The sequence below is a fragment of the Mesoplodon densirostris genome, chromosome 4 (assembly GCF_025265405.1).
Source record: "Mesoplodon densirostris isolate mMesDen1 chromosome 4, mMesDen1 primary haplotype, whole genome shotgun sequence".
Classification (NCBI taxonomy): domain Eukaryota; kingdom Metazoa; phylum Chordata; class Mammalia; order Artiodactyla; family Ziphiidae; genus Mesoplodon; species Mesoplodon densirostris.
Window position 1 is genome coordinate 42,840,123 of NC_082664.1, and position 26,637 is coordinate 42,866,759.

At 36.7% G+C, this 26,637-nt stretch overlaps 1 protein-coding gene across 1 annotated transcript in view; it reads right to left on the reverse strand.

Moving 5' to 3' along the window:
- The window catches only part of PCNX4 (pecanex 4), a 39,887-nt gene extending 13,620 nt beyond the window's left edge, over positions 1–26,267 (reverse strand). The window contains exons 1-8 of the mRNA XM_060096113.1: positions 25,826–26,267; positions 15,528–16,272; positions 11,541–11,720; positions 10,937–11,451; positions 10,590–10,690; positions 10,342–10,464; positions 5,501–5,861; positions 2,591–2,694 (exon numbers count right to left, since the gene is read on the reverse strand). Of these exons, the coding sequence (XP_059952096.1) occupies positions 2,591–2,694; positions 5,501–5,861; positions 10,342–10,464; positions 10,590–10,690; positions 10,937–11,451; positions 11,541–11,720; positions 15,528–16,216 (2,073 nt within the window). The 5' untranslated portion in view covers positions 16,217–16,272; positions 25,826–26,267. The remainder of the gene's footprint in view (positions 1–2,590; positions 2,695–5,500; positions 5,862–10,341; positions 10,465–10,589; positions 10,691–10,936; positions 11,452–11,540; positions 11,721–15,527; positions 16,273–25,825) is intronic.
- Positions 26,268–26,637: the final 370 nt, after the last annotated feature.

The window sequence follows — 26,637 nt, forward strand, 5'->3', positions numbered from 1 at the left end:
TCCAGTTTAAAAAATTATAATAACATAATAATAATACAGATTTATGTATTTGATTATTATCTATCTCCTCCAACTACAATATAAACTCCACAGAGCAGCTCTCTTTTGGTTACTACTGTATCCTCAGTGCCTAAACTAGTACTTGGCACACAGTGAGGGATACAACAAATATATGCTGGAAGAATGAATATTATGAATACATCCTTATATAAATTTTAAACCCATTTTGATTACTTCGCTAGAAGGAATCACTTGAAGAGGATACATCAGGTCACTGTTTACTATTACTATTATTATTATTTTTGCTCATTTATTTATACATCTTTACAAAACTACCAGTGATTTTAATAAAAGGCAATGCTGTTAGGTTGTATTATGATCCAGGGAAAGAACATGGAATGTGACATCAGAATCTGCTTTTAAATCATGGCTCTGCCTGATGCTAGTACACAATCGTAAGTAGGTCACTTACCCCCTGAGATTCCTTTTGCTTCTCTTTCAAAGAAAAATAACCCTGGCACATAGGGTTGTGAAGAGTAAAGCAAGTAATGAAAGTGCCTTGTCATATTTAAAGTGTTATATAAATGTTAGTAGATGGTATAGCTAAGCAAGCTTGTGTCCGGAAAAATGAAAAAGAAAGAAAAAAAGACTGCCACCAAAAAGTATATATATTTCATGGAGCACAAAAGATCAATAAAAGGACCCACATTATTAGGTATTATAAAACTGTACCATTAAAAAAAGAGAACTAAATTAAGCAATGAAAATGTCCTCCATATTCTGCATGATTTTTCGCCTTTTCCTACTTGTACATGTTAGACTAGAGCAGTAGTTCTCAAACTTTAGGTGAGTCAGATACACTGGAAGGCTTGTTAAAACACAGACTGCTGGGCACTCCCCCAGAGTTTCTGATTTAGTAGGTCTGGGGTGAGGCCTAAGAATTTCCATTTCTAAAAAGTTCCCAGGACATGTTAAAATTACTAATCTGGAGAACTGCATTTTGAGAACCACTGGACTAAAGGAACAGCTTTTTAGTCACCAGCAATTTTATCCAATCTGCATTAAGACAAAAAAAATTCATTTATTCACTACTCATTCAACAAATATTTATTAACGGCCTACTAGGTGCCAGGCACTATTCCAGGGGCTCAGGATATATTCTCCAAATAAAAACAGAGATCCTTGCTCTTGCAACATTTATATTAGAGAGTGGAGGAACACAGGTAATCCACAATAAAATTAATAAGTAAGTTACATAGTTTGCTAGAAGGTATAAGTGTTATGAAAACAGAGAAAAAGTAAAGCAAGCAAGGAGGATTGGAAGTGCAGGCAGGAATGGGAGTGGGTATTCAATTTTAAATAGGATGCCCACAGTAGACCCCATTGGGAAGGTGACATTTGAGCAAAGCCTTAAAGGTGGTGATGGAGTTAGCTGTGTGGCTGTCTGAGGAAGAGTGTTTCAGGCAGAGGGAACAGCCAGTATGCTGGAGTAGGGTGAGATGGTTAAAGGAGTAGATGAGACCAAATAGGGAGCCTGACCCTTTAGGGCCTTGGCTTCTACTCTGAACGAAGGAAGATATTCACTGTAGGATTTTGAGTAGGGAAGTGACATGATCTGACTTAGATTTTAAAGATCATTCTGGTTGATAATAGGCTGTAGGGGGCCAGAGGCAGAAGCGGAGAGACCAATTAGGAAGTGATTGCAGCTATCCAGGAAAGAAATGAAGGTGCCTGAAAGGTAGGGTGGTGAGAAGTGTTGGGATACAGGATATGACTTAAAGGCAGAGCCAACAGGATTTCTTGTTGGATTGGATGTGCGGTATAGAAGTAAACAAGGAGTCATATATCACTGGACTAAAGCCCAAATGTTTTTGATCTGAGCCACTAGAAGGATGGAGTTGTCAGCAAGGACTGGGGCAGTCTGATATTAACAGGTCAAGGAAAGAGAAGGAACCATCAAAGGAGACTGTCAAGGATTAATCCGTGAAACAAGTGAAGAGATGAACTCTGTCAAATTCTGCTTACAGGTCAAGAACGGGTCTGAGAATCAATCCTTGGATTTAGCAATGCCACAGCCACTGGAGACCTTGACAACAGCGGTTTTTACTAGAGTAATAGGTAATAGGGTCAAAAACCTAGAGTAAGTTGAAGAGAAAAATGGAAGAAATGAAATTGGAGATGTGATTATAAGTGACTCTAATAAGGCATTTTGCTCTGAAAGGAGAAAAACAGAGTATTAGCAGGTAAGGGCAGTGGGGTCAAAAAAAGGTTTTTATATTAAGTTGAGAATGCTTATATGATATAGGAGTGAAGAAAATATTACTGAGTCACCTTTTTGGGATGCTCAACTAGATAGGGATAAAAAGAAAAAGACTGGATAAAAAAGGGACAAGTGTATTTTGTTACTATGCTCTATCATACAGTCAACACTAGTCTGTCTATCACTATGTACATATTGAAATACACTTTAACAATCCTAAGTGTTTTCACAAGTAAAAAAATACTCTCCCAAAGTGAGCTATTAATTCTTTGATGTGTGCATAACAAAATTTTTACACATGTATTAGAGAGGTTTCAAATGCACATTGACCTTAATGTTAATACAGCAATAAGTATAGCCACATTCTAGAATCATTATCCATATTAAACGATCCTGAAAACGGCCCAAGTAATGAGACCCAGGTAAGAGGAGACCTAAAACAAATTAGAAAAAAAAAAGTAAGTAATTGTTAAAGCTTGTTTTATTTTGCCACGTGAATCTTTAAAATTAATAACACACTTGGAACTAATTAATAATTATTAATAATAATTCTTTCTACCCTCTTTTTAGGTCAAGAATACAAACAACTATCCATTGCATATCAGGAGGCATTAAATTAAGCTCTTTACAGGAACAGTTGGAAGAGAAAATCTACAGGTGATAATTTATAAGAATTAAGAATATATTTTCCAGAAAAACTACAAATTAGAACCTGTTATGTAAAACCCTAAATACATATTAAATATATTAGGAAAATATATTAAATATATAAAAGCCAACTTCACATTAATGATTTAAAACATTCTGGACATTTTTATATACATGCCTATAAAAGTGTTTTGTGGTGTTAAAAACTTACATAAAATGCTATCTACCACACTGTACAAATACCCTTAAAACTCAGTTTTTCTCTCAACATTGTCTCTGAGACATTATATATTGACTACAAAGCTCCTTCACTGTAACTATACTGAGAATTCATTGTATGAATATGGCTGAATTTAAATATTCATTTCCCTGACAACAAACATTTCAGATGTTTTCCAATTTTTCACTATTATAAATAATGCTGTATAAATTATCTTTGTACAAGTCTGCTTGTACAATGTATTACGTAGAAAGAGTTAACATAGCAGAAATAACTGCTGTCTGTTGAAAGGCCTGCTTACAAAGTTGGCCCTTGGCTGGAAACTGGGAACTTGTATTTCAAAGGAGCTCTCACCACCCTAACCAATAAACAGTCTCACATTGTGCCTAAACTGTCTGTGCAAAGAATACAGTTTATACTGAGCACTTGCTTTCCTTCTGTGAGTCTGAAATTTTGGTATTTGGTAGGCACCGGGTGCCTACATGACCAGCCCTCAATATAAGCCTTAGGCATTGAGTCTCAAATAAGCTTCCCCAGTAGTCAACATATCACACATACTGTCACAAGGCGCTGGGGAATTAAGCACGTTCTGTGTAACTCCACTGGGAGAGGATACCTGGAAGCTCTCACCCAGTCTCTCACCCCATGTGACTTTTCCTTTGCTGTATTTGTTCTGCATCCTTTTGCTATACTAAATCTTAGCTATGAGCACAACTATATGCTGTCCTATGTGTCCTCCTAGAAAATCATGAAATTTGGGAATGGTCTTGGGGACCCTCAAGATACACGTGCAAGAGTTTCTCTAGAATTGCAATCACTGGATCATGGAATCTAAAACTGGAATCCCTAGGCCATGGGATATGTACATCTTCACTACAGACTATTAAGTTTACTCTTCAAGGTAGCTGTATGAATTTACACATTCCCTTTCAACAGGGTTTGAGAGTTCCTGTTCCCCACTCCCTAGCCAATACTTGTTAATGTCAGAGTTTTTTTACATTTTTGCCAATCAGATGTGTGTGAAATGTTACCTCACTGTTTTCTGTTTTTCCCCCAGGAAATACTTTACAACACACTTACTGGTTGAATATAACTGACTTAATAATAACGTATAATTTCTACCTTATTACTAAGGTATTTATTATTTCAGATGTGAGTTTAACCTTACAGGCATTTTAAAAAGTGGCACTGCACTATATAATAAAAATTAATTGGAACTCTATGAAAGTACTAAAAGTGTAGAGTATTTCCTATAAGAAAGGAAAATGATTATTCATAAAAAATTTTTATTACAAAAATAAAATTTTTCCTAAATTATCTCACATAATAGATAATAAGAAAAGTTCAACCCAAATAAACATTTCATTAAAATTCTAATTTTAAATTGCTACTCTCTGCTAGGGGAGTCAGTCTGCTAGGAAGTCACTGGACATACCTAAAACAAGTTCAGGGGCTAAAGCATACAGTAGGAGACAACACACTATTGTCATCGGCCTGTACTTTATCTAAAACCAACCCTGAGAAGTACAATATAGCTGAATTTACAGTTAGTTATGATGAAATTATAAAATTATCACAAAATTATAATTATAATATTAGCTCATTCTCATCAAAAATCTTGCTAATATTCGTATAGCACTTCATTTTGGGAGGTTACCGATCACTGACCAAAGCTTCTTTTTTTTTTTTTTTTGCAGTACACGGGACTCTCACTGTTGTGGCCTCTCCCATTGCAGAGCACAGGCTCCAGATGCGCAGGCTCAGCGGCCATGGCTCACGGGCCCAGCCACTCCGCAGCATGTGGGATCTTCCCGGACCGGGGCACGAACCCGTGTCCCCTGTATCGGCAGGCAGACTCTCAACCACTGCGCCACCAGGGAAGCCCCTGACCAAAGCTTTTATGTTACCTTACCCTGTAACCTTGTCAGACAAGTTGCTAGACATTAACTAATAAAATAAAGCAAACTCCTTTAAGCTCTTCAATCTGATATTTATATAATGCTAGTTTTCACTCTTTATGGGCCTAAGCTGTTACATCTACTTGACATGAACTCATTAAAATTCATGAAAATTTTGGGATAAGGTGTTTTCATGTTTCATGGGGGGACTATAACTTGATTTTAGTCAAGAAAATGTTTTTTAAAAATTGTCAAATCACCTAAATGAAATTTTCACTTGGTATTTTTATAACTTTATTTCCCTCAAAATAAGGAGTAGGAGATATACTCCTTCATATTTAGTCTTTCTGCCTGCACATCAAAGTATTAGAATCTGTATAACAGTTGGATCAAAAGACTGTTTTTCTGTGTGTTCATTTTTTTGTATTTTAAATACATTTGTGAGGATTTCTTAAGCACAACCCATTTACTTACCTAAACTTCCGGCTGCCATTGCAGACTGAAGGGCAGTGTTCAAACTCGGGACCATCTGGTAGTAGTACACTGTATCTGCACATACACAGGCTGTGGTACCCACAACTCCAGGCCAACTCTGAACAGGTCGAGGAAACCCCACCAAGAACAAAGGAAGGGTAAAGAGGGGGAGTAAGGGAGAAGAGAGTAGTGTAGAAAAAACTATGAAGACCAGCACGAATGGAGAGAAGACAATGTTGAGTACACATAAAGTGGTGGTTGATTTTCTACGTTTTTTCTCTGTCCATGATGCCAAGAGTACGGTCACAGCAAACTGCAATTTAGAGATGAATTGAATCAGACGATCACGCATGATACCAACCTGCAGAGACATAAAAATGAAGTTTTTATTCTTAAATATCTTTCATAAATTTTCAAGATCATATAAGAAAAACAGTATAATTTTATTACTCCAATATTTTTGAGGAAATAGCCCTTATATGAGATCCTTTGTTATAATTTTCTCCAATCTCACAATTAATAAATGAGACTACATTTTTAGTTTCTGCTCTCTTAAAAAAAATGTAGTACTAAAGAGAACAGAGTGCTATGTGTATCTTAAGGTTGATTAAGCTTTGCATTACATGCTTGTTAAGTCATAAGAACTAGCACTAGTAAACAGTTAAGCAACTATCCTTAATTTATCCTTATTTTAGAGAATATTTTACAGATTAAGAAACAGACATCATGCCATAAGACAAACCTCAATAGACTGAAATCATACTAAGTGTATTCATACAAATCATGAAAAGTATGTCCTTCAATCAAAACTGAATTAAATCAACAATAGAAAGAAATCTGGAAATTAGAAGACAAATTCCTAAATAACCAACAGGTCAAAGAAGAAATCACAAGATAAACAAGAAAACATTTTCAGATGAATGAAACACACACCAAAACTTGTGATACAGCAAACCCAGTCCTCAGAGGGAAATTTATAGCTACAAATGAAAGAGCAGAAAGATCTTAAACCAATAACCTAATCTTCCACCTTAGGAAACTAGAAAACAAAGAGCAACTAAATCTCAAGTAAGCAGAGGTAAGGAAATAATAAAGATTGGAGTGGAAATTAATAAAACAGAGAATAGAAAAATAATAGAGAAAAATCAATGAAACCAAAAGCTGTTTTCATTTTTTGGTTGTTTTTTTTTTTCGGTACGCGGGCCTCTCACTGTTGTGGCCTCTCCTGTTGCAGAGCACAGGCTCCGGACGCGCAGGGTCAGCGCCCATGGCTCACGGGCCCAGCCGCTCCGCGGCATGTGGGATCTTCCCAGACCGGGGCACGAACCCATGTCCCCTGCATCAGCAGGCAGACTCTCAAACACTGTGCCACCAGGGAAGCCCGAAAAGCTGTTTTTTTGAGATCAGCAAAACTGACAAACCTTTAGCTAGACTAACCAAGAAAAATACATAGAAGACTCAAATTACTAAAATCAGGAAGGAAAGAGATAATATTGCCAGCAATCTTACAGAACAAAATAAAAAGAATTATAAGAGAATATTATGAACAATGGTATGCCAATAAATTAGATCACTTAGATGAAACAGACAACTTCCTAGAAAAAGACATAAATTACTGAAACCAACTCAAGAAGAAATAGAAAATCTGAATATACCTATAACAAGTAGAGAAACTGAATTAACAATTTAAAAGCTACCCAAAGAGAAAAGCAGAGGCCCAGATGGCTTCCATACTACAAAACACTACATAGTACAGAATATTTTAAGATACATACTGAATACTACAAACATTCAAGATTATTGATATGAAATTCCCAACTCATTCTATGAGGTCACTACTATTCTGATATCTAAACAAAAGATAAGAAAAGAAAGCCACAAATATATACATCAGACAAAAATTCTCAACAAAACACTAGCCAACTGAATCCTGCAACATAAAGACAAGACTATACACCAAGACTGAGTGAGATTTATTACAGGAATGCAAGATTGGTTTAACAACTGAAAATCAATATATTACACCATGTTAGTAGATTAAAGAACCAAAACCACATGACTATTTCAATAGACACAGAAGAGGCAAAATCCAACACCCTCCAGGATAAAAAAGTTTAACTAGGAATAGAAGGGAACTAAAAGCAGGAATGGTAAAAGACAGACATCAACTTAATGGAGAAAGACTGAATGCTTTCCTCATAAGATGTCCACTCTTACCTCTTCTATTCAACATTATACTGGAGGTTCTAGCCAGGGCAAGTAGGTAAGAAAAAGAAATGAAAGACATTTAGATTGGAAAGGAAGAAGTAAAACTATCTTTACTATATCTAATTTGCAGATGACATGATCTCATATACAGAATATCCTAAGAAATCCACTAAAAACCTATTAGAAACAAAAAATATTTCAGTGAGGTTTCAGGATATAAAATTAACATTAACTAATCAATTGCAGTTTATACTTGAGCAATAAACAACCCAAAAAATTAACTAAGAAAACAATCTACTTATCATCAAAAAGAATAAAATACTTAGGAATAATATTTAATAAAACTGTAAAACTTGTACACTGAAAACTACAAAACAATGTTGAAATAAAGAAGATATAAATAAACATGAAGACATGTCATATAGATGAATGGGAAGAATTAATATTTTTAAGACAGCAACGAAGCTGAATCTAGCCTCTGTATCCCGACACTGAATTGAATCTCGGAGACAAGAGTTTTGGGTGAAGTAGAAAAGAATAGTTTTATTGCTTTGCCAGGCAAAGGGGGCCACAACGGGTTAATGTTCTCAAAACTTTGTGTCTCAAACCCGGGGGTGGGGGTGGTGGAGGTGGGGTGAGGAGTTTTATAGTCAAGGGGAGCAGGGTTGCTGGTAATGATCAGGGTGCCTTGCTGCATTCCTTCAATCCAAAGATTATCTAGCATCAGGTGATGATGGGCAAACTGTGACCTACTCTGGAATGAAGAGTGCTTCATCAAGTAGTTAACACCTTCCATTTGGTGGGGGTTTTAGTTCTGCAGAAGAGCTCAAAGATATTGTTATGTGTATCCCTTGAGGGGAACCAGGACCCTGCTCCTAAGGCTGCACTATTGTTTCTTGACTGCTCCTCACTTGTCTCTCCATCCTCTCCCTTTCCTGATTAGCAACTGTTTGAACCTGCCCTTTGGAACTCAGGGAAGGGGACACAGAAAGGCTTTTGTGCCCAGGAGCCCCACAGGGTCCTGCTCGGTTTCAGCAATATTCCCCAAATTTTATCTACAGATCTAAGGCAATCCCTATCAAAGTCTCAGATGCCTTTTTGATAAACTTGAAAAGCCAAAACCAATATTTCTATGGTAACACAAAGGTACAAGAATAGTCTAAACAATCTTGAAAAAGAACAACAAAGTCATAACATTCACACTTCCCAATTTTAAAACCTACTACAAAGCTACTGTAATCAAGACAGTGTAGTACTGGCATAAGGATAGACATATAGATGAATGGAAAAAAGAATAAGAGCCCAGAAATAAACCCTTACATTTGTTTGATTTCTGGCAGGGCGCCAAGAAAAGTCATTAAGGGAAGAATAGCTTTTTCAATAAATTATGATGAAACCATTGTACATCCATATACAAAAGAATGGATTTGGAATCCTACCTCATAACATATACAAAAATTAACTCCGAGTAGATCATAGACCCAAATGTAAGAGCTAAAACTATAAAACTCTTAGAAGAAAACATAGCAAATCTTTACGATCTTGAATAGGCAGTGTTTATTAGATATGACACCAAAAATACAAGCAACAAAAGAAAAAAATAGATTGAATTTCATCAAAATTAAAACTTTTTTGCTTCAAGGGACATTATCAAGAAAGCTAAAGACAACCTACAGAATGGGAGGAAATTTTTGCTTGTCATATATTTGTCAAGGAACTTGTATCCAGAATATATAAAGAACTCTTAAACTTAACAATAAGAAGTCAAATAGCCCAGGTAAAAATGGGCAAAGAATCTGAAAGACATTTCCCCAAAAACATACACATAGGGCCAATAAACATACGTAAAGATGAATCATTAGTATTCAGAGAAATGCAGTATCAAAATCATGAAAAGACCCATGAAAATGCTATAATGAAAAAGTCAGACTACAACTGTTGGTGAGAATGTAGAGCAATTAGAATCCTCACACACTGCTGGTGAGAATGTAAAATGGTGCAATCACTTTGGAAAAATGTTTGGCAATACCTTGAAGTGTTAAGACATAAAGTTCGTGCATAACTGAAATTCCAGTCCTAGGTAAACATACCTGACAGAAATGAACTCACATGTCCATATAAAAACTTGTACTTGAATGTTCATAGCAGCATTATTCATAATAGTAAAAAAGTGGCGACAACCTAAATATCTATCATTTAATGAATGAATCAACTAAATGTGATATATCCATAAAATGGAATATTTTTCAGCAATAAAAAAGAATAAAATACTGATATATGCTACAACATGGATGAATCTTGAAAACATGTGAGAGAAAGAAGCCAGATGCAAAAGACAACATACTGTATAATCATATTCGTGTGAAATGTCCAGAATTGGCAAATCCTTAGAGACAGAAAGTAGATTAATTGTTGCTGGGGCTGGAGTAGGGAGTAGATGAGATGGAGAGCAGAATGGAAATGACTGTTAAATGTGTATGAGGTTTATTTTTGGGATGTTGAAAATATTCTAAAATTAGATTGTGGTGATGGCTGCAAAGTTCTGAATATACACTGCAGAACTTTACACTTTAAGTGAATGATTTTATGGTATATGAAATACATCTCATTAAAGCTGTTAAAAATGTATTTACCAGTAAGAGTCTGATTCCTGTATCCAGGTTTCGGTTCCACCATATGTCTGTATTGGAGATCAACAAGTGCACTGATGATACAATGACTGTCTCCAATAAAGCATTTTCTGTATTCTGCCATACCTGCAGTACACAAATTTACCACTTTATTAGGCAGAATTTGATAATCTAAGTAAACTGTTAGAGTAAATAAAATCATAATTAAATTTGGGAATAGGAAAATACTATTAAGTGCATATTAGCATTACCATTCTAAAAGCTCTTGTGAATCCAATGGAGACAGACACAGAATGGAGTCCTTGTAAGGAACTGTCCAATGAAAGAAATGCTATCATAGTAAAAGGTGACACTAAGGCAAACAAAAAAAGACAAATTTAATGAAGGCAAAATAACCCCTTCTACCATATTTTATTTTGGCCTATGAGTATTTTTATAAGCACATTTAAGCAATGAGCTAAAAAAACCAATATATAAACCAAAACATAAAAGAATAAACACTTGTATGCAGTATAACATTATACAAATACAAGAATTCCATAATATTTTTGTACACTTCCTAGATAAAATACAAGTTTATTAATATTTGTCTTCCTACCTAGATTTATCAAAATCCGTCTGACAACACCAATCTTCATGAGCTTTGTTTGCTTCTCTAGGAATAAAGTCACAGTCTGCGCATGTTTTGGATAGATAGGGTTCCGGAAAATTCCAAATATATAGACACTTTGAATTTCTTTAAGTATCCATAGTATTATAAATAATATCATCAAAATATAGCCAACAATAGCCTGGGGACTGTTTTTGGAAATCTGTGAGAAACCAGCAAAGTGATGCAACAAACCAGTTTCTAAGAGAGCCAAGACTAATACAATGCTGTAGAAAAGGTATTCCTTCCAAGTAAACTGTTTTTCCAAACCATTGGGTAAAGCCTTAGATTTGGTTCCAACTCTGTGTCTGGTCACACTGTGTTTGAAGCCAAAAACCATCTCACTTAGGTTAAGACTCAGTAAGAATCCAAGTCCAGTCATGAAAAGAACCACACCAACAGTGCTGGGAATGAAATATGATGTTACAGCTGTTCCAGTAGAAATGATGAACATTATTAACAACCTGCAGAGGGGAAAAAAAAGATCTGCTTGAAAAGAAAAAATGTTCTTTGAGAATGAATTACATATCACTATAATATTTAAAATAATTACCGTAGGTGGGTTGACATAGATGAGCCTCCAAGGCCAAACTCTAAAACCTGCTCCATTGCCCATAAGAAAAGTGCATCAGGTGGGGGTAGGGTCCCGAGTGCCCACAGAAAGGGTAAAAATATAAACAAGATGTGTAAAATCTGATTCATTTGTTCTAGAACTGGTATATTTACCATAAACCTACAATAAAAAGAAAATATTTAAATCATACAAAACAATAAATAGAAGATCTTTAAAGGAAAAACAAAACACATACACCTCCCTCTATAAGCCACCTCTGCCCTGAAACAAAAGAATATTTACAGGAAGGTCCCAATCCCAAATTGCAAAAGATCAAAAACATAAATTGTGACCCCTGTTCTTCCTCTATACCAGCAAGTACTCAATTGTATACAAGTGTAGTACAGGGCGAAAATATTTCTCCCTTAAATCTTTAAACTACATTGGCTGCAATTCCACCAATGATTCTATAGAGTTAAAAAATTTTAAATTTAAAATTGCAAGCAACCCTGGAAAAGCCAAAGCCTTCCTGCTGTTCATATCTTAGCAGCCAGCAAAGAGAGTAAGCTCTTCTCTTTTTCCTACTCTCTCCTGTACTGTCTTGCTCCCAGGTCCTGGAATTTGAAATCAATATATTTAAAATCAGAGGTCAGCAACATTAGGTTATGAACATGTCTCTGTGGGTTAGCTTGGGAATTTAACAAACATATAATATTGTTTCTATTTTGTATAAACAGTGGTATGGATTTGAGAACACAAACTTGTACAACACAGTCTCATAAAGTAGTGAAGGCTTCTATCTTTTTTTTTTTTTTTTTTTTTTGCGGTATGCGGGCCTCTCACCGCTGTGGCCTCCCCCGTTGCGGAGCACAGGCTCCGGACGCGCAGGCTCCGGATGCGCAGGCTCAGCGGCCATGGCTCACGGGCCCAGCCACTCCGCGGCATATGGGATCCTCCCAGACTGGGGCACGAACCCGTATCCCCTGCATCGGCAGGCGGACTCTCAACCACTTGCAAGGCTTCTATCTTAAGTGGAGAAACTGGTTTTTGGTACAGCACTTACCAGTTATACCTAACATTATCAAATTGTTTCAAATAATTTAACAAAAACTTTAAAGCACAGAGGAATAAACATTATCAATATGTTACTAAGTTTTTGGAATAAGGTTAGCCAAACACCTTGCCTGGAAACCAACAACGCTGTAGTACTTATGGAGTTCCAAAGACAACTTTCAAAAGAGAAAACTAAATCTCAAAACTTATAGCATAATAATTGTACTTGAATATCTGAGCTGCTAGGAATCAAAGTCAAGGAGAAAGGCAACTAATATTTATACACTTAAGTGTATGTTAATAGCCAAGAAGCAAATGCATAGCAACTCTGATTATAATAATGGTATAATGTGCTTCCTTACACAGATATCAGGACGATGCCAGCTAATGCACTCTGCTTCATAATGTATGTCCTTCAAATTTTTATAAGCAGAGAGAATTAACGAACACAAGGTTAACAATGTGATGCTAAATTAGAGGATACTTTCTGTAGTGTAGTTTTAAAATAAAATTCATTTCATTCTGAGAAGAAAACACTCCAGTAACAAAAAAGAAAATCAAACCATACACAATAAACCATAGGAAGGTCAAGGAAAACATGTAGATTTGTACAGTTTTTTTTTTAAAGACAACACTTCTCTTGCTAACATATTCAAGGAAAGGATAATTTGTGTAAAAATATGTATACTTAGGAAATGTTACCCAAGTTCTATTTTACCCCCCCAATCTCTTTTTGTTCTTAAAATAAACAAGCAATAGTACAGAAAAGTGTTTATACACAAGGAGAGCACAATATAAGAATACATAATTGAAATAACCAAACATTGTGATTACTTTCCTAAGTGTATGACTCAGGATGATCAAACAGATGATTACTGTGGTTCTTTTATAACAGAAAAATGTTTAAATCCTAAAATTTCTGATAACGTAACAGTAATTTTCTAGAGCAAAAAAATCTAAGCCCGCAAGAAAAAACTGTTTTTCTAATAACCATAAAAAGATTTCAAATTCTGTACACTAAGATTCACACACCCAGAAAAAGATGTTCCTAATATGTAGTGGCTAAGATGATATAAACATGCATCATTCATTCAAACAGTTCCTGAGAATCTATGAATTAAGCACTGAAGGTTTCACACTTGTCTTTGATAAAAATGCATAGAAAAAGTCATTTAAAATTATTAATATACAACTGTACTAGGTAGACTAAAGAATGCAGGAAGAGAAAAGATCACTCAGAAACTCTTCACTGAGCGACAGTCCAGCCACACCCCTGGTGTTCCCTTCAGAACATGCTTTCTCATTTTTTGCAATATGGATAGACTGAAAATTTCCCATATCTTCAAGTTCTGGTTCCATTTTGTTTAGCAATTGCTTCTTCAATTCATCTCTCTCCTTTTATATTTTACTATAAGCAGTCAGGAGAAATCAAGCTGTTCATTCAACACTTTGCTTAGAAATCTCCTCGGCTATATATCCAAATTTATCACTCTCAAGTTCTACCTTTCACAAAATATTAGAAAATGATTCAGCTAAGTTCTTTGCCACTTTATAACTAGGATTGCCCTCTCCTCCAGTTTCCAATAACATGCTCTCACTGCTGTCTTGAGACTTCACCAGAATTACCTTTAATGTCCACATTTCTAGCACACACTTCAAAACTCTTCCAGCCTCTACCCATTACCCAGTTCCAAAGCTGCTTCTACACTTTTAGGTATTTGTTAAGGGAGCACCCATCTTCTTGGTATCAAAATCTTAGCCAGCTCATAATGAAATACCATAGTCAGGTGACTTAAACAACAGAAATTTATTTCTCACAGACCTGGAGTCTGGAAGTCTGAGATTAGAGTGCCACCATGATCAGGGTATGGTGAAAACTCTCTTTCTGGCTTGAAGACAGCTGCCTTCTCATTTCATCTTCATATGTTGGAGGGAGAAATCAGGCTCTTTAGTGTGTCTTCCTATAAGGGTACTAATCCCATCATACCAGGGCCCCACCCTCATTATCCTAATTAGCTCCCAAAGACCCCATCTCCAAATATCACCATGTTGGGGGTTAAGGATTTAATATATGAATGGGGGTGGTACAAACACTCAGTCCATAAAGTGGTGCCTGTACATTTCTACCTGTGATAGAGAAAGCTGCAATCTATAGGAACAGAGAAAGAAATGTCAGATTTAGAAAAGGCAAGCAAAAGAAGTCATCGAATAATTTTGTTTAAAATTGCTATTTTCTATTTTTCTTCCATAGCAAATTGATTTAAAAAAATCAATATTCTATATAATTACTATAACAAAATTGAGTAAGTTATTCTATTCATCTTAAATCCACTCAATCTGTGCATTAACATTTATGTGTATAAATTCTCTATTTTCCCTTCACAGGAAAGTTCCATCTCATTTCACAGGTTTCACCCAGGCTATCTTACAGATTCATAGCTCCTTATTTAAAGTAAAACACAGGACTGAAATTTTGCTTATTTATCTTATCTTATAAAGGGTTTTCTTTTTACTCTTCAACAAGATTTAATTACTGCTTTAGGATGAATGTTTAACAAAGATTAGTCCTGGGGCTTCCCTGGTGGCGCAGTTGTTGAGAGTCCGCCTGCCGATGCAGGGGACACGGGTTCGTGCCCCGGTCCGGGAAAATCCCACATGCTGCGCAGCGGCTGTGCCCGTGAGCCATGGCCACTGACCCTGCACGTCTGGAGCCTGTGCTCCGCAATGGGAGAGGCCACAGCGGTGAGAGGCCAGCGTACGGCAAAAAAAAAAAAAAAAAAAAGATTAGTCCTATGAGATTATTCATCAAAACAACCTATCACCCAATGGTTTGGTGACTTTTAATTCATAGATTCTTTTCTTTTAATACTAAGGAGAATGCTCTTACTATGTATGCTTAAAAATAAAGTTATAAAGTATTTGATAACTTATTACCTGTGTGCAAGATCTACAGAAACAAAGAAAAAAATATAAAGAGGTCTCATAAGAGGAGTGATTTCATAAGTATCCTGGGTTTGGAAAGTTGCAGTCTCTGTAGCTGTGTTTACAATTAATGAATATTCTCCTATACACAATGTCATCCATCCAAAGAAAAATAATAGAACAGTGCCTCCTGCACTGCCATACAGCAGGGTTATTCTATTCGGAAGCAAATACCATGTTCCAAGACCACACACTAAACCAGCAAGAACAGAATGAAAAACGGTATTGGCTGTATGTTTTTTGCCAGGAATTAGAAATTTGATGGTCTCAGCACCAGCACAACTTGTAAATTCATGCTCATCTTCCTCTGCTAAGATATCTGTGGTCAGCATTCTTTCCACTGTCACCGATCTGCTTCTGGCGTATAAACTTGTGAATTGGATGACAAATGCAGTGAAAAGCATTAGTCCACCTGAAAGTGCTGCTGTATAATAGTCTTCCAGGATGCCTAACTGGTACAAAAGTGTTCCTATTCCACCCAAAACCCATGGCATCAAAAAAAGGATAATCTGATTAACATATATGTAAGGAGGGGCACAATAGCCTAACTTGAGTCGAGGGCCTCCAAGAACAGTCTGTGGAAAGCGCTTCAGAAAGAAGTCCTGTTTGTAATCATTCAGCAGAGGCACATCTGGACTCATCCTTCTCACTCAGGATTATTCTGAAAGTCACATCCTTTTCTGTAACACAGCGGTCTCTAAGAAAAAGAAAAAAATCACTATTTGAAAATATCATACTTAAAACATGAGGGAGAAAAATCCCATATTTCCATTAGTTAGTTCCTTAGTGCAGGATTTGTAACTTCACTTCTCTAGCTCCTTCCCATTGCCTGACACATACTTGGCACAAAACAAACAGTTGCTAAGTACTTTTTTTTTAATTTGGAAAAAAGTCATATTCACTATTAATTTATCTGGAACTTAGATAAACTTGGAATTTCTTAAGTAACCCACATTTTCAGATTTTGAGGTCAAAGGAAAGTTCAAAAGCCAGTACTCTCAACTCAAATCTGCTAGTGGTTTAACCGATCATTTCCCTGAGTGCTTCTGTTGTTTGTTTCTTAACTTTTCTATTACAAGGGTGAGCAAAATTTTTCTATAAAGGGTCAAATAGTAAATATTTTTCTGTTACAATGACTCAGCCCAGCTGTTGTTGCAGAAAAGCAGCCATAGATAAGTGGATATTAGTAGCTGTCTCCCAATATAACTTTACAGTATTTATATACAAACAGGCTATGGGCCAGATTGGCCTGTGGGCCATAGTTTGCCAACCCCTGCTCTATAAAATAAGGATATTCTCTATAATTCCTTTGACTTGAAATGGAAATAGAAGTGGAAAATAGAAATACTAAGTGTTAGTCACATCACTTAACAATTATAGTAAACTTAGGCTTTTCTGATAATTCAAAAAGTCAAACCCTGCTAAAATAGTAGCATTTCAATAAAAAGCCACTGGCAGCTCAACATGCAGTAGGAAGGACAATGAACTGGAAACCAAAAGACTCCAAGAGTCAGATGATATGCTTATTATTAAGCATATTATTACTATGTTACCACATGCAAACCACTTCCTGACTCAATTTTTAGTCTCTCTTTCTCTTGTCAGTTTCCAAAATCTACCAGAACTAGCAAAACATGAAATAATAAAAGGACCCATATATGCTTTAGTCTAGATTATTTTCATTTAAGGGCCATAAAAAACTAAGGATCAAATAATATGGATTTTGTTCTCTTCAACTTTCCCTTTTCCTGTTTCTGAAAAACAGTTACCTGTTAACAAGATCAGCTAGTGAAGCATTACCTCAGGGGTCATATACTAAGTTAGAAATGAAAAATTAAGTTTAAAGCCATCTTCATAAAGACAGACATATAGACCAAAAGAATAGAATAAAGCATCCAGAAATAAACCCTCACATATACAGTCAAATATTTGACAAGGGTGCCAAGACCATTCAATGAGGAAAGAATAGTCTGCAAAAAATGGTGCTGGAAAAACTGGGTGTCCACATGCAAAAGGATGAAGTTAGATCCTTACCTAACACCATATACAAAAGGTAACTCAAAATGGATCAAGAGCTTTAAAGTATAAGACCTAAAACAACAACACTCTTAAAAGAAAACATAGGACAAAGCTTCTGATATTGGATTTGGCAATGACTTCTTGGGTATGACACCAAAGGTACAGGTAACAAAAGAAAGAGACAAAATGGACTTCACAAAACTTAAATCATGTGCATCAAAAGACACTATCAACAGAGTGAAAAGACAATTAACAGAATGGGAGAAAAAAATAAGTTATGAATATCCAGGATATATAAAGACCTCCTAAAACTCAACAACAGAAACACAAACAATCTAATTCAAAAACTGGCAAAGAACTTGAACAGACATTTCTCTAAAGAAGATACACAAATGGCAATAAGTACATGAAAAGATGCTCAACATCCTAATCATTAGGGAAATGCAAATCAAAATACAATGAGATAACACTTCATGTTCATCAGGATAGCTACTATCAAAAAAAAAAAAAAAAAAAACCCAGAAAGTAAGTGTTGCCGAGGATGTGGAAAAATTGGAACCCTGTGCACTGTTGGTAGGAAGGTAAAATGGTACAGTTGCTGTGGAAAACAGTATGGTAGTTCCTCAAAACATTAAAAATTGAATTACCATATGATCTAAGAATTCCACTTCTTGATATATACTACAAAGAATTGAAAGCAGGGTCTCAAAGAAATAATTTGTATACTCACGTTTACAGCAGCATTATTCACAATAATTAAAAGGTGGAAGCAAACCAAGTGTTCATCAAAGGATGAATAAATAAGCAAAATTTAGTGTATACATACAATGGAATATTATTCACCCTTAAAAAGGAAGGAAATCTTGCAAATTGCTATATCATAGGTGAAACTTTAGGACATTATGCATAGTGAAATAAGCCAGTCACAATAAGACAAATACTACAGAAATCTACAAGGTACTTAGAGTAGTCAAAATCACAGACAGAAAGCAGAACAGTGGTTGCCATGAGCTGAGGGGAGAGGAGAATGGGTCGTTACTGTTTAATTGGTATAGAGTTTTACAAGATGAAAAGAATCACGGGGAGAGACAGTGATGATGCCTGCACAACAATGTGAATGCACTGAGTATCACTGAACTGTACACTTAGAAATATGGTCAAGATGGTAAATTTTATGCTCTGTGTATTTTACCACACACAAAAAATTTAAAGCCATCTTAAAGTAACCTTTCTTCCTGTCAGTTTAAGAGTCTTTCTGCAAGTCACTTCTACCCAACCAACATCAGCCATGGAGGGAGCTTTTGGGTATCACAAAAGGTTTTTTGGTCATCACTAAGAATTACTACCTTAGAGCACCTCTTGCTATACTTTTGGGAAATTCTTTATACTGTAAACATTTATCGTCTTATATCTTCCAGCTACTAGCCTTAGTTCTATATAGAAAGTCATAGCTTTTACTCACATGACAGCCCTGCAAGTACTCACAAAACAACAGAACCACAGGGCCAGATGGAACCTTAATGGTTGATGGCTTAATCTCAGAAAATGAAAAGATTGCCTCCCTCCCCTCTGAATGAGCATATCTCCTGTACCGATGTCAGTGATGTCAGTGTATTGTACTGATATGCTTGTTCAGTACAAGCCATAGGTAAGTAAGGACATGCCCCTATGAGTGTGAGTAAAGATTCTGATTTCAATTATCTATGGATGATGCTATCAGACAGGAAATCGAGCTTGGATGGATGTACCTGAAATTTCCCCAGGGAGTTAGGTAAAAGCTGGCCCCTCCTTCTCCACTGAGGCAAGTGAGGAACAAGGTGAGATGGCTCACTGGGAAAGGAAGCCAGAAATTGAAGATATCTTATAAACTAGATTATCTAGCTGCATGTTACTACCCATATTCATTAACCTTTTAGTACTTCAGAGTCTTTTGTAAATTTAGTTTAAATGTTCTTATCCATTTGATGGAATACTCTGTGATGATATTCCAGACAGTGGAATACTCTCAAGATCTACTGTTGATTTGGAAACATGGAAAGATGCCCACAATATATTGCAAAGTACAATAAACACACTGACGATCCCGTTTGTATTAGAAAAAAAAAGTACACACACTTGTCTGTATACATGGTTATTCGGTGTGTATAAGTGTAAAAAATTTCAGAAGTCACACTCACTAGGCTGTGTTTGTGTGTATTTTACATATAACATTTTGACACCTCTTTAAAATACCAAATATCCTCTAGAACTCTCAACCCATGCCCTGCAAACACATCCCGTGGCCTTCTGGGTGCCTATGTTCATACCCTTTCCTTTGCCCAGGATGTCTTCTCCTTCCATCCATAATTACTAATCTTAGTCAACTGTCAAGATTCAGTCTAATCCTTTCTGAAAATTTTGCAGAGCACTTAGACCAAACTATGCCTCTCTCCTATCTGTGTATCAAAAACATTGCTTGTTCATAGTACTCATCTTGTAACATGTATCAACAGAGGGCATTTCTTGTATTGTTCACCTCTTTACATGTTATCTTTTCAAATGTTTTTCTTTTCTCTACTATTAAGTTATCTGTGGGTAAGGGCCAAATCTTGAGATACTTCTGATTCTCCATAATATTTAGTAAAATACTGTACCTTGGCACAGAAAGGCATGTATTTATTACATTACTGGCATAGCTTAAGTAAGATGATTAAAGTTGGAGAACATTAAATATTGTTGTTAAAAGGGAAGTTGGATGTTATTTACTGTTTTTGAAAACTTCTTCCGGCATATCCTGCCCCATTCAAAACAGTAAACACATAAACTCTTTATTCCCAGTTTTTAAATGTTTGGAAAGTATCTTCATCTATTTTTCTTATGGACTAAATAATGGCGTCTAATGATAGTACTATTGGCTCAGAGAAGATTTTGCCTAGAGCAGTATAGGATCCCAGTAATACTGGAGCAGGATGGGCCTGAGGGAGAAACATGGCTAGGTTTCTCCCATGGAGAAGGAAATGGCTAGAGGATTTTAACATGTCAGAAGTCCAATTTTAATTTGCTCCTTGTCTTATGCTACACTTTAATCTCCTTCATTACCAGGAAGGAGCAGCTAGTTCTTACTGGGAGAGAAAAACAGGAAGAACGGCAGACACAAGAGGCAAAATAAGGCAGGAGCGATAATAAAGTGAGGGCAGACGAAAAAGTATGAAGGGTGTAAGTTCCCTCAAGAAGCCTTAGGAGAATGGTGGAGGACACTGGGATGGCCATTTATTTTAATGGAATATAAAAAGAAAGGCTGAAGGATACAGGATTGTTTGCCCTACAGAATGTGTTTTGAAAAGGTGTCGGTGGTCAAAGAAGTTTGAGAAATTATACACCAGACTGTAATCTTGAAGAGTCACAATGGATATCAGCAGACTAAAGACTCTGAGACATCTTCAAGTTAAAAAAAATACCACTGCAAATCTGCTTAAAATATGTCATTTGAGTTTTCCAAACTTATTTGTCCTTGGAACCCATTTTTCCCTTGATATCTAATCATAGATTATGTGTGCAGTGTTTTATGGAAACTGCTTTCAGAAATATCAGCCTGGGCTTCAATCACAACTTTAAAGATTTAGGTAGGTGAAGGAGAGTTAAAAAGATATACCAGTTAAGGAGGAATGTCATGAACAAAGGTACACAAGAAAAAAAATTATGGAAATTTGATAGGTAGCAAGTACATCAGGTTGTTTTTTCTAGTATTTTAAGGATAAAAGAGGATTACATGACAGATACTGTAAATTCGTTTAGGCAAAAATTATGATAAATTGGTACTGTTTGACTTAAACTTTAATTACAGATCCTGGAATACTTCAAAAATATTTTCTTTGTATGAAATGACAGTTATATTTCTATAGAGAGATCTTCTAAGTCCTAATCTGGATTAGTAGCATGAAAAAATAAAATCAGAATTAAAACTAACTCCCTAAATGAGAATTTGGCATATGCTCTGAAAGACTGTTAAAGACAACAGATTGATGCATTTATATGGCTGCTACCTCCAACATGTTAAAATGAAAAATGGCTCAAGGCTTAGAGAAAAAAATTTTTAAGCTGTGAAAAGAGAAGTTAAGGGATAAAGGGTGGCATCACAATAATCATTTAGGCCATATGCTTTCTTCATATGCTACTCTGAAAGCAGGCCAACAAAATAGCCATAGAAATGTTACTTTTTTTGGAATTTGAGCCACATTTCTTACCCATTATCCAAAAGGGTAGGAAACAGAGATCAATTTAGCAATGACCTAGAAAGGAGTACCTAGTTACCAAAACTTTAACTCAGTAATCATGCAATATATCAGCCTGAAAATCCCTTAAAACAAAGAAAGAGATAACAAAAAAGTGGCAGTTTTGGGGGATTATACTGAATTTATAGTACTCTAAATTTGGCAAAAAGAATTCCTAGAAATAGAAGTTTTAGCAATTGCCTGATTTTGGTTAGCAAAGGTTACTTTGTTTTTTTTTTAATCTAGCATATTGTTTTTATTGTTGGTTGACTTCATTCATTGAGTCCACACATTTATTTTCTGTTCTATTACACTAGATTTTTTTTTTTATGGCAAGGACACTTAACATATGATCTACCCTCTTAAATTTTCAATCGTACAATACAGTATTGTTAACTAGCAACACAATGTTGTACAGTAGATCTCTAGAATTTATTTATCTTGTATAACTAAAACTTGTTAAACAGCAACTCTCCATTTATTCCTCCCCCAAGTGCCTGGCACATCATTCTACTCCCTGTTTCTAGGACTTGGATGATTTTAGATACCCCATATAAGTGGACTCATGCAGTATTTGTCCTTCTATGATTGTCTTATTTCATTTACCATGTCTTCAAGGCTCATCCATGTTGTCACATATGGCAGGATTTCTTTCCTTTTCAGGGCTTACTAATACTCCATTATATATATATACTACATTTTCTTTATCCATTCATCAGCTGATGGACACTTCGTTTGTTTCCACTTTTTGGCTATTATGAATAATGCTTCAGTAAACATGAAAGTGCAAATATGTTAAAAGACCTTGCTTTCAATTCTTTTGGATAAATACCCAGAAGCAGAATTGCTGGATCACAGGGCAGTTCTAATTTTAATATTTTGAGGATTCCCCATACTGTTTTCAGTAGTACTGTGTTACTTCTGTGTGATGTGCCATTTTGTATTCCCACCAACAGTGGGAAGCTTCCAATTTCTCCACATCCTCCCCAACACTTGTTATCTTTTGTTTTTTTATAACAGCTATCCTAACAGGTGTAAGATGATATTGAATCCACACATATTTACTGAGCACTTCTGCACTGTACCTCAACTATAGTTTTGTTGTACTTTCAGGAAACTTATTATGTTTTAATATACTTGTCAAATTTTACTAAATCTGGAAAGATATGAAACAACTTAATTTCTCAGTTACTCTGGATAGAAATCATCTGTCATCACCAGAACACATATGTGTACTTTTTAGATAGCCAAGTACTAACTGTTGAGGGTACTAACAGGAATCTACAGATGCAAAGACAGTTATCCCTGTAATTATGAAAATACTCTATGGGATCTGAACCAAATGCTATGCCATGGATGAACAGCTAGATTCTTGAAGAGTCTTTTGAAAGACATTTGGTGCTTAAAGATGAAAAATACATTTCGTGTTTTAGTTTATCAGTTATGTAGTAAGCACACTCCTCCCTTACCAGTAAAAGGAAAATCTACCCAAGCACCTAAAAAGAACAAGGACCTTAACATCTCTTTGGCTATACAAAATGGTAATTTTTCAAATTCCAGATTTTGAAGGGTCTTTCAATTTAAGAGTTTTCTGTAAATTCACAGGAATTGGTATGTAGGGAAAACTGACTGGATGGGAGGGGTGATTAGATAGCTCAAAGGATCTATTTATTGCAGATTATGTATTGGCAATGCTTCCCAGGTGGAATGATGAGTTGTTGGTTCTATGATTCACACTTCCCAAATGTATAACACTAGAACATGAACTGATAGCATTCCATTACTTACAGAAAACTAAGATGGTAGGAAACAGCCAAAGGTCACATCAAAGCAGCATAAATGTGCAGCACTGCCAGTAATACTTCTGCTCCTATCCCAATCTACCCTTCCCACACCTCACACATCTTAGCCATTATAAATTCAAATGGATTAATAAGCTCTTCCTTCAAAATCAAGTACCAGGCAAATGAAGTCTACCACTCACATGAATTACCAGAAATAAATCAATATATTTTACAGAAAGTAAAACTGAGAACCAGTGATATTAAGTGACTGAACCAACACATAACGTCAGTTGGAGGAAGACAGAGTTTTTCAATCACACCAAGCTACTGACATATGAAAGGGAAGTTTCTTTTGTGAATTAAGAAATAGAAGGACAAATTTGGAAAAAGGGTTTTCAGAGGAAGGTGGACCTAAGAGAAATATACAAATGTCAAATAGAAAACTTTTGTTAACTAAGCCAGCATGGCCATGGCAGGTAGGACTGCTTGATAAGACATAAACAAACACAAGGGGGGAAAGTGTCTAAAAGAAAAGGTTCTCACCATGAAGAAAGTGAAAACAACTCACAGAATGGGAGAAAATTATTGCAAAAAATATATATGTTAAGGGACTTATATCTAGAATATAGAAAAATCTCTTACAACTTAATAATGAAAAAACAAATAATTTAAAAATGGGCAAAGGATCTGAATTCCTCCAAAGATAATATACCAATGGCCAGTATAAGCACACAAAATGATGCTCAACAACATTACTCATTGGGGAAATGCAAATCAAAACCACAATGAGATATCACTTCAAATCCACTTGACTGGCCATCAGAAAGACGGACAATAACAAGTACTGCCGAGGTTATGGAGAAATCAGAACCGTCAAGTGATAAATGTAAAATAGTGCAGCTGCTTTGTAAACAGTATGGCAGTTCCTCAAAAGGCTAAACATAGAGTTACCATATGACTTAACAATTTCATTCCTAGGTACTTACCCAAGAGAAGTCTACACAAAAATTTGTACATTAACATTCATAGTAGAAATATTATTAATAGCCAAAAAATGGAAACAACATAAACGGCCATCAACAGATGAAATAAAATGTAATATATCCATACAATAGAATAGTAATAGACTATAAATGACAATGAAGTACTGATGCATGCCACAACATGAATGAACCCTGAAAACAGAACGCTAAGTAGAAGAAGCTAATCACAAAAGGCCACATATTGTATAATTCCATTTATATGAATTGTCCAGGACCAGCAAATCTATAAAGACAGAAAACAGATTAGAGTATGCCTGGGCTGGTGGATATAGTGAGGACTGGGGGCAGGGAGAGTGACTGCTAAAGGGTACAGTGCTTCTTTTGGGAGTGATGAAAATGTTTTAAAATTGAATTGTATGGAATGTGAATTTTTTTCTCAATAAAGTTCTTATAAAAGAAAAAGAAACAGAAAAGATCCTCAACGTGGTATTTTCTGTGGCAGTTAATAACTAGCAGGCATCTCTTTAAGTAGGAAATTTTAAAGCAATGGTCAGGTGCCCAAACAGTTAAATTACTAAAATGGCAACATCTGAACTGGCTTTGGATGCTATGATAACGGTTTGGAAATTTGGCATAGGTGGTAGTAGACACCCAATAATATAAGGGATGGTCTTTGCCCTAAATGAAGGAATGAGCTAACAAAGGAAAAATCCACCTAATATTATACAGCTGAATAAGAGAGAAAATTAATTCAGAGGCCTGATAAATGACTTCTGATGGAGTAGACTTCATCGAAGTAAATGTTGGTCCTTGATAAACAGCGGGCTGTGGAGAGAGGATGCAGATCAGTGGGGAAAGGGTTGTTCCTGTTCAGGGGTCCATGATTTGACCATTATGGGGCAAAAGGGGAGATAAAGAGAGAATGAACACAGTAGTAAGGGGCATAGTGTGTAAACTTTATTGGGATAACAAAGTCATCCCTAAACTAAGACTGAAACGGCCATTTTCCATTTCGCAAGTGTCTCTTAGAAATAAAATGTTAAAACTCAACAGGCTAACGCTGCCTTACGAAAGAAAATTAAAATCACACCAGATTGATGCCTCTAGCGACTGAGTTCATCTCACGTCTTAAAAAATGCAATAATCACTCTGCACAGGCTTGGAAATTAAGGCTACCAAGAAGTTCCCAGGTGGGTGTCGGGGATCTAACGTACCTCGAGTCACCTGAAGGAAGGGGCGATGCGAAGGCATCCCGGGGACTGCGTTTTTGCAGGTAAACCAGTATAGGGCGCTCCCGCCGGGAGGCTGCCTGCGGTCCGAACGCGGAGGCAGAAGAGCTGTGACGGCCGGGGTAACCAGCTTACCGCGGTGGCGTCGCGACCCGCTCCCCGTTTCCATGGCTAACGTCAACTCCAGCGGGCGCCACCCGGCGCGGAACGGAGCTCGCGTGCTCAGGGGAGGGCCGGGCGCTCGGCTCGCCCCGCCCCTCAGCCTGAGGTCGCGTCTGGGCGTCCAGCCTCCGGCCCGCCAGGCGAGGCCGAGCGCAGGGAGAGGCGCGCTTCGTCCGCTCCCAGGCCCGGGCCAACGCTCGGCTGGCCGAAAACCTTGGGAGTCGCTTGGGTTCCGGCCTCGCCTTGGGCCCAGACGCGGCGCCAGGGTTCGCAGCCTCAGCCCTGAACTTTCACCCGCGTCGCGCCCTTACGCAAGAGCGTCGTTGCCCTGATGACGTGACGTTCCTCTGGGGTAGTGCTATCTGGTGGATAGAGGCGCGGCCGCCATTTTTAGAGCGTGAGGTGCCCAGTGTTCTGACTGACGAGTCCGGGCCGTGGTGCGACTCCAACCGCTCAGGGTCCTGCGACGTACATTAACCACAGCCGCACTTTGGCCGTCACCACCCAACACACCGACGGTAATAAATGCTTTTAAGTGATACTTCATACATATACGTGTTCGCTGTCGCCCCTTCATTGAATTTTTCCCCCCATTATTGGATTTGTGACTGTATTTTAAATACTAGGAACCAAAA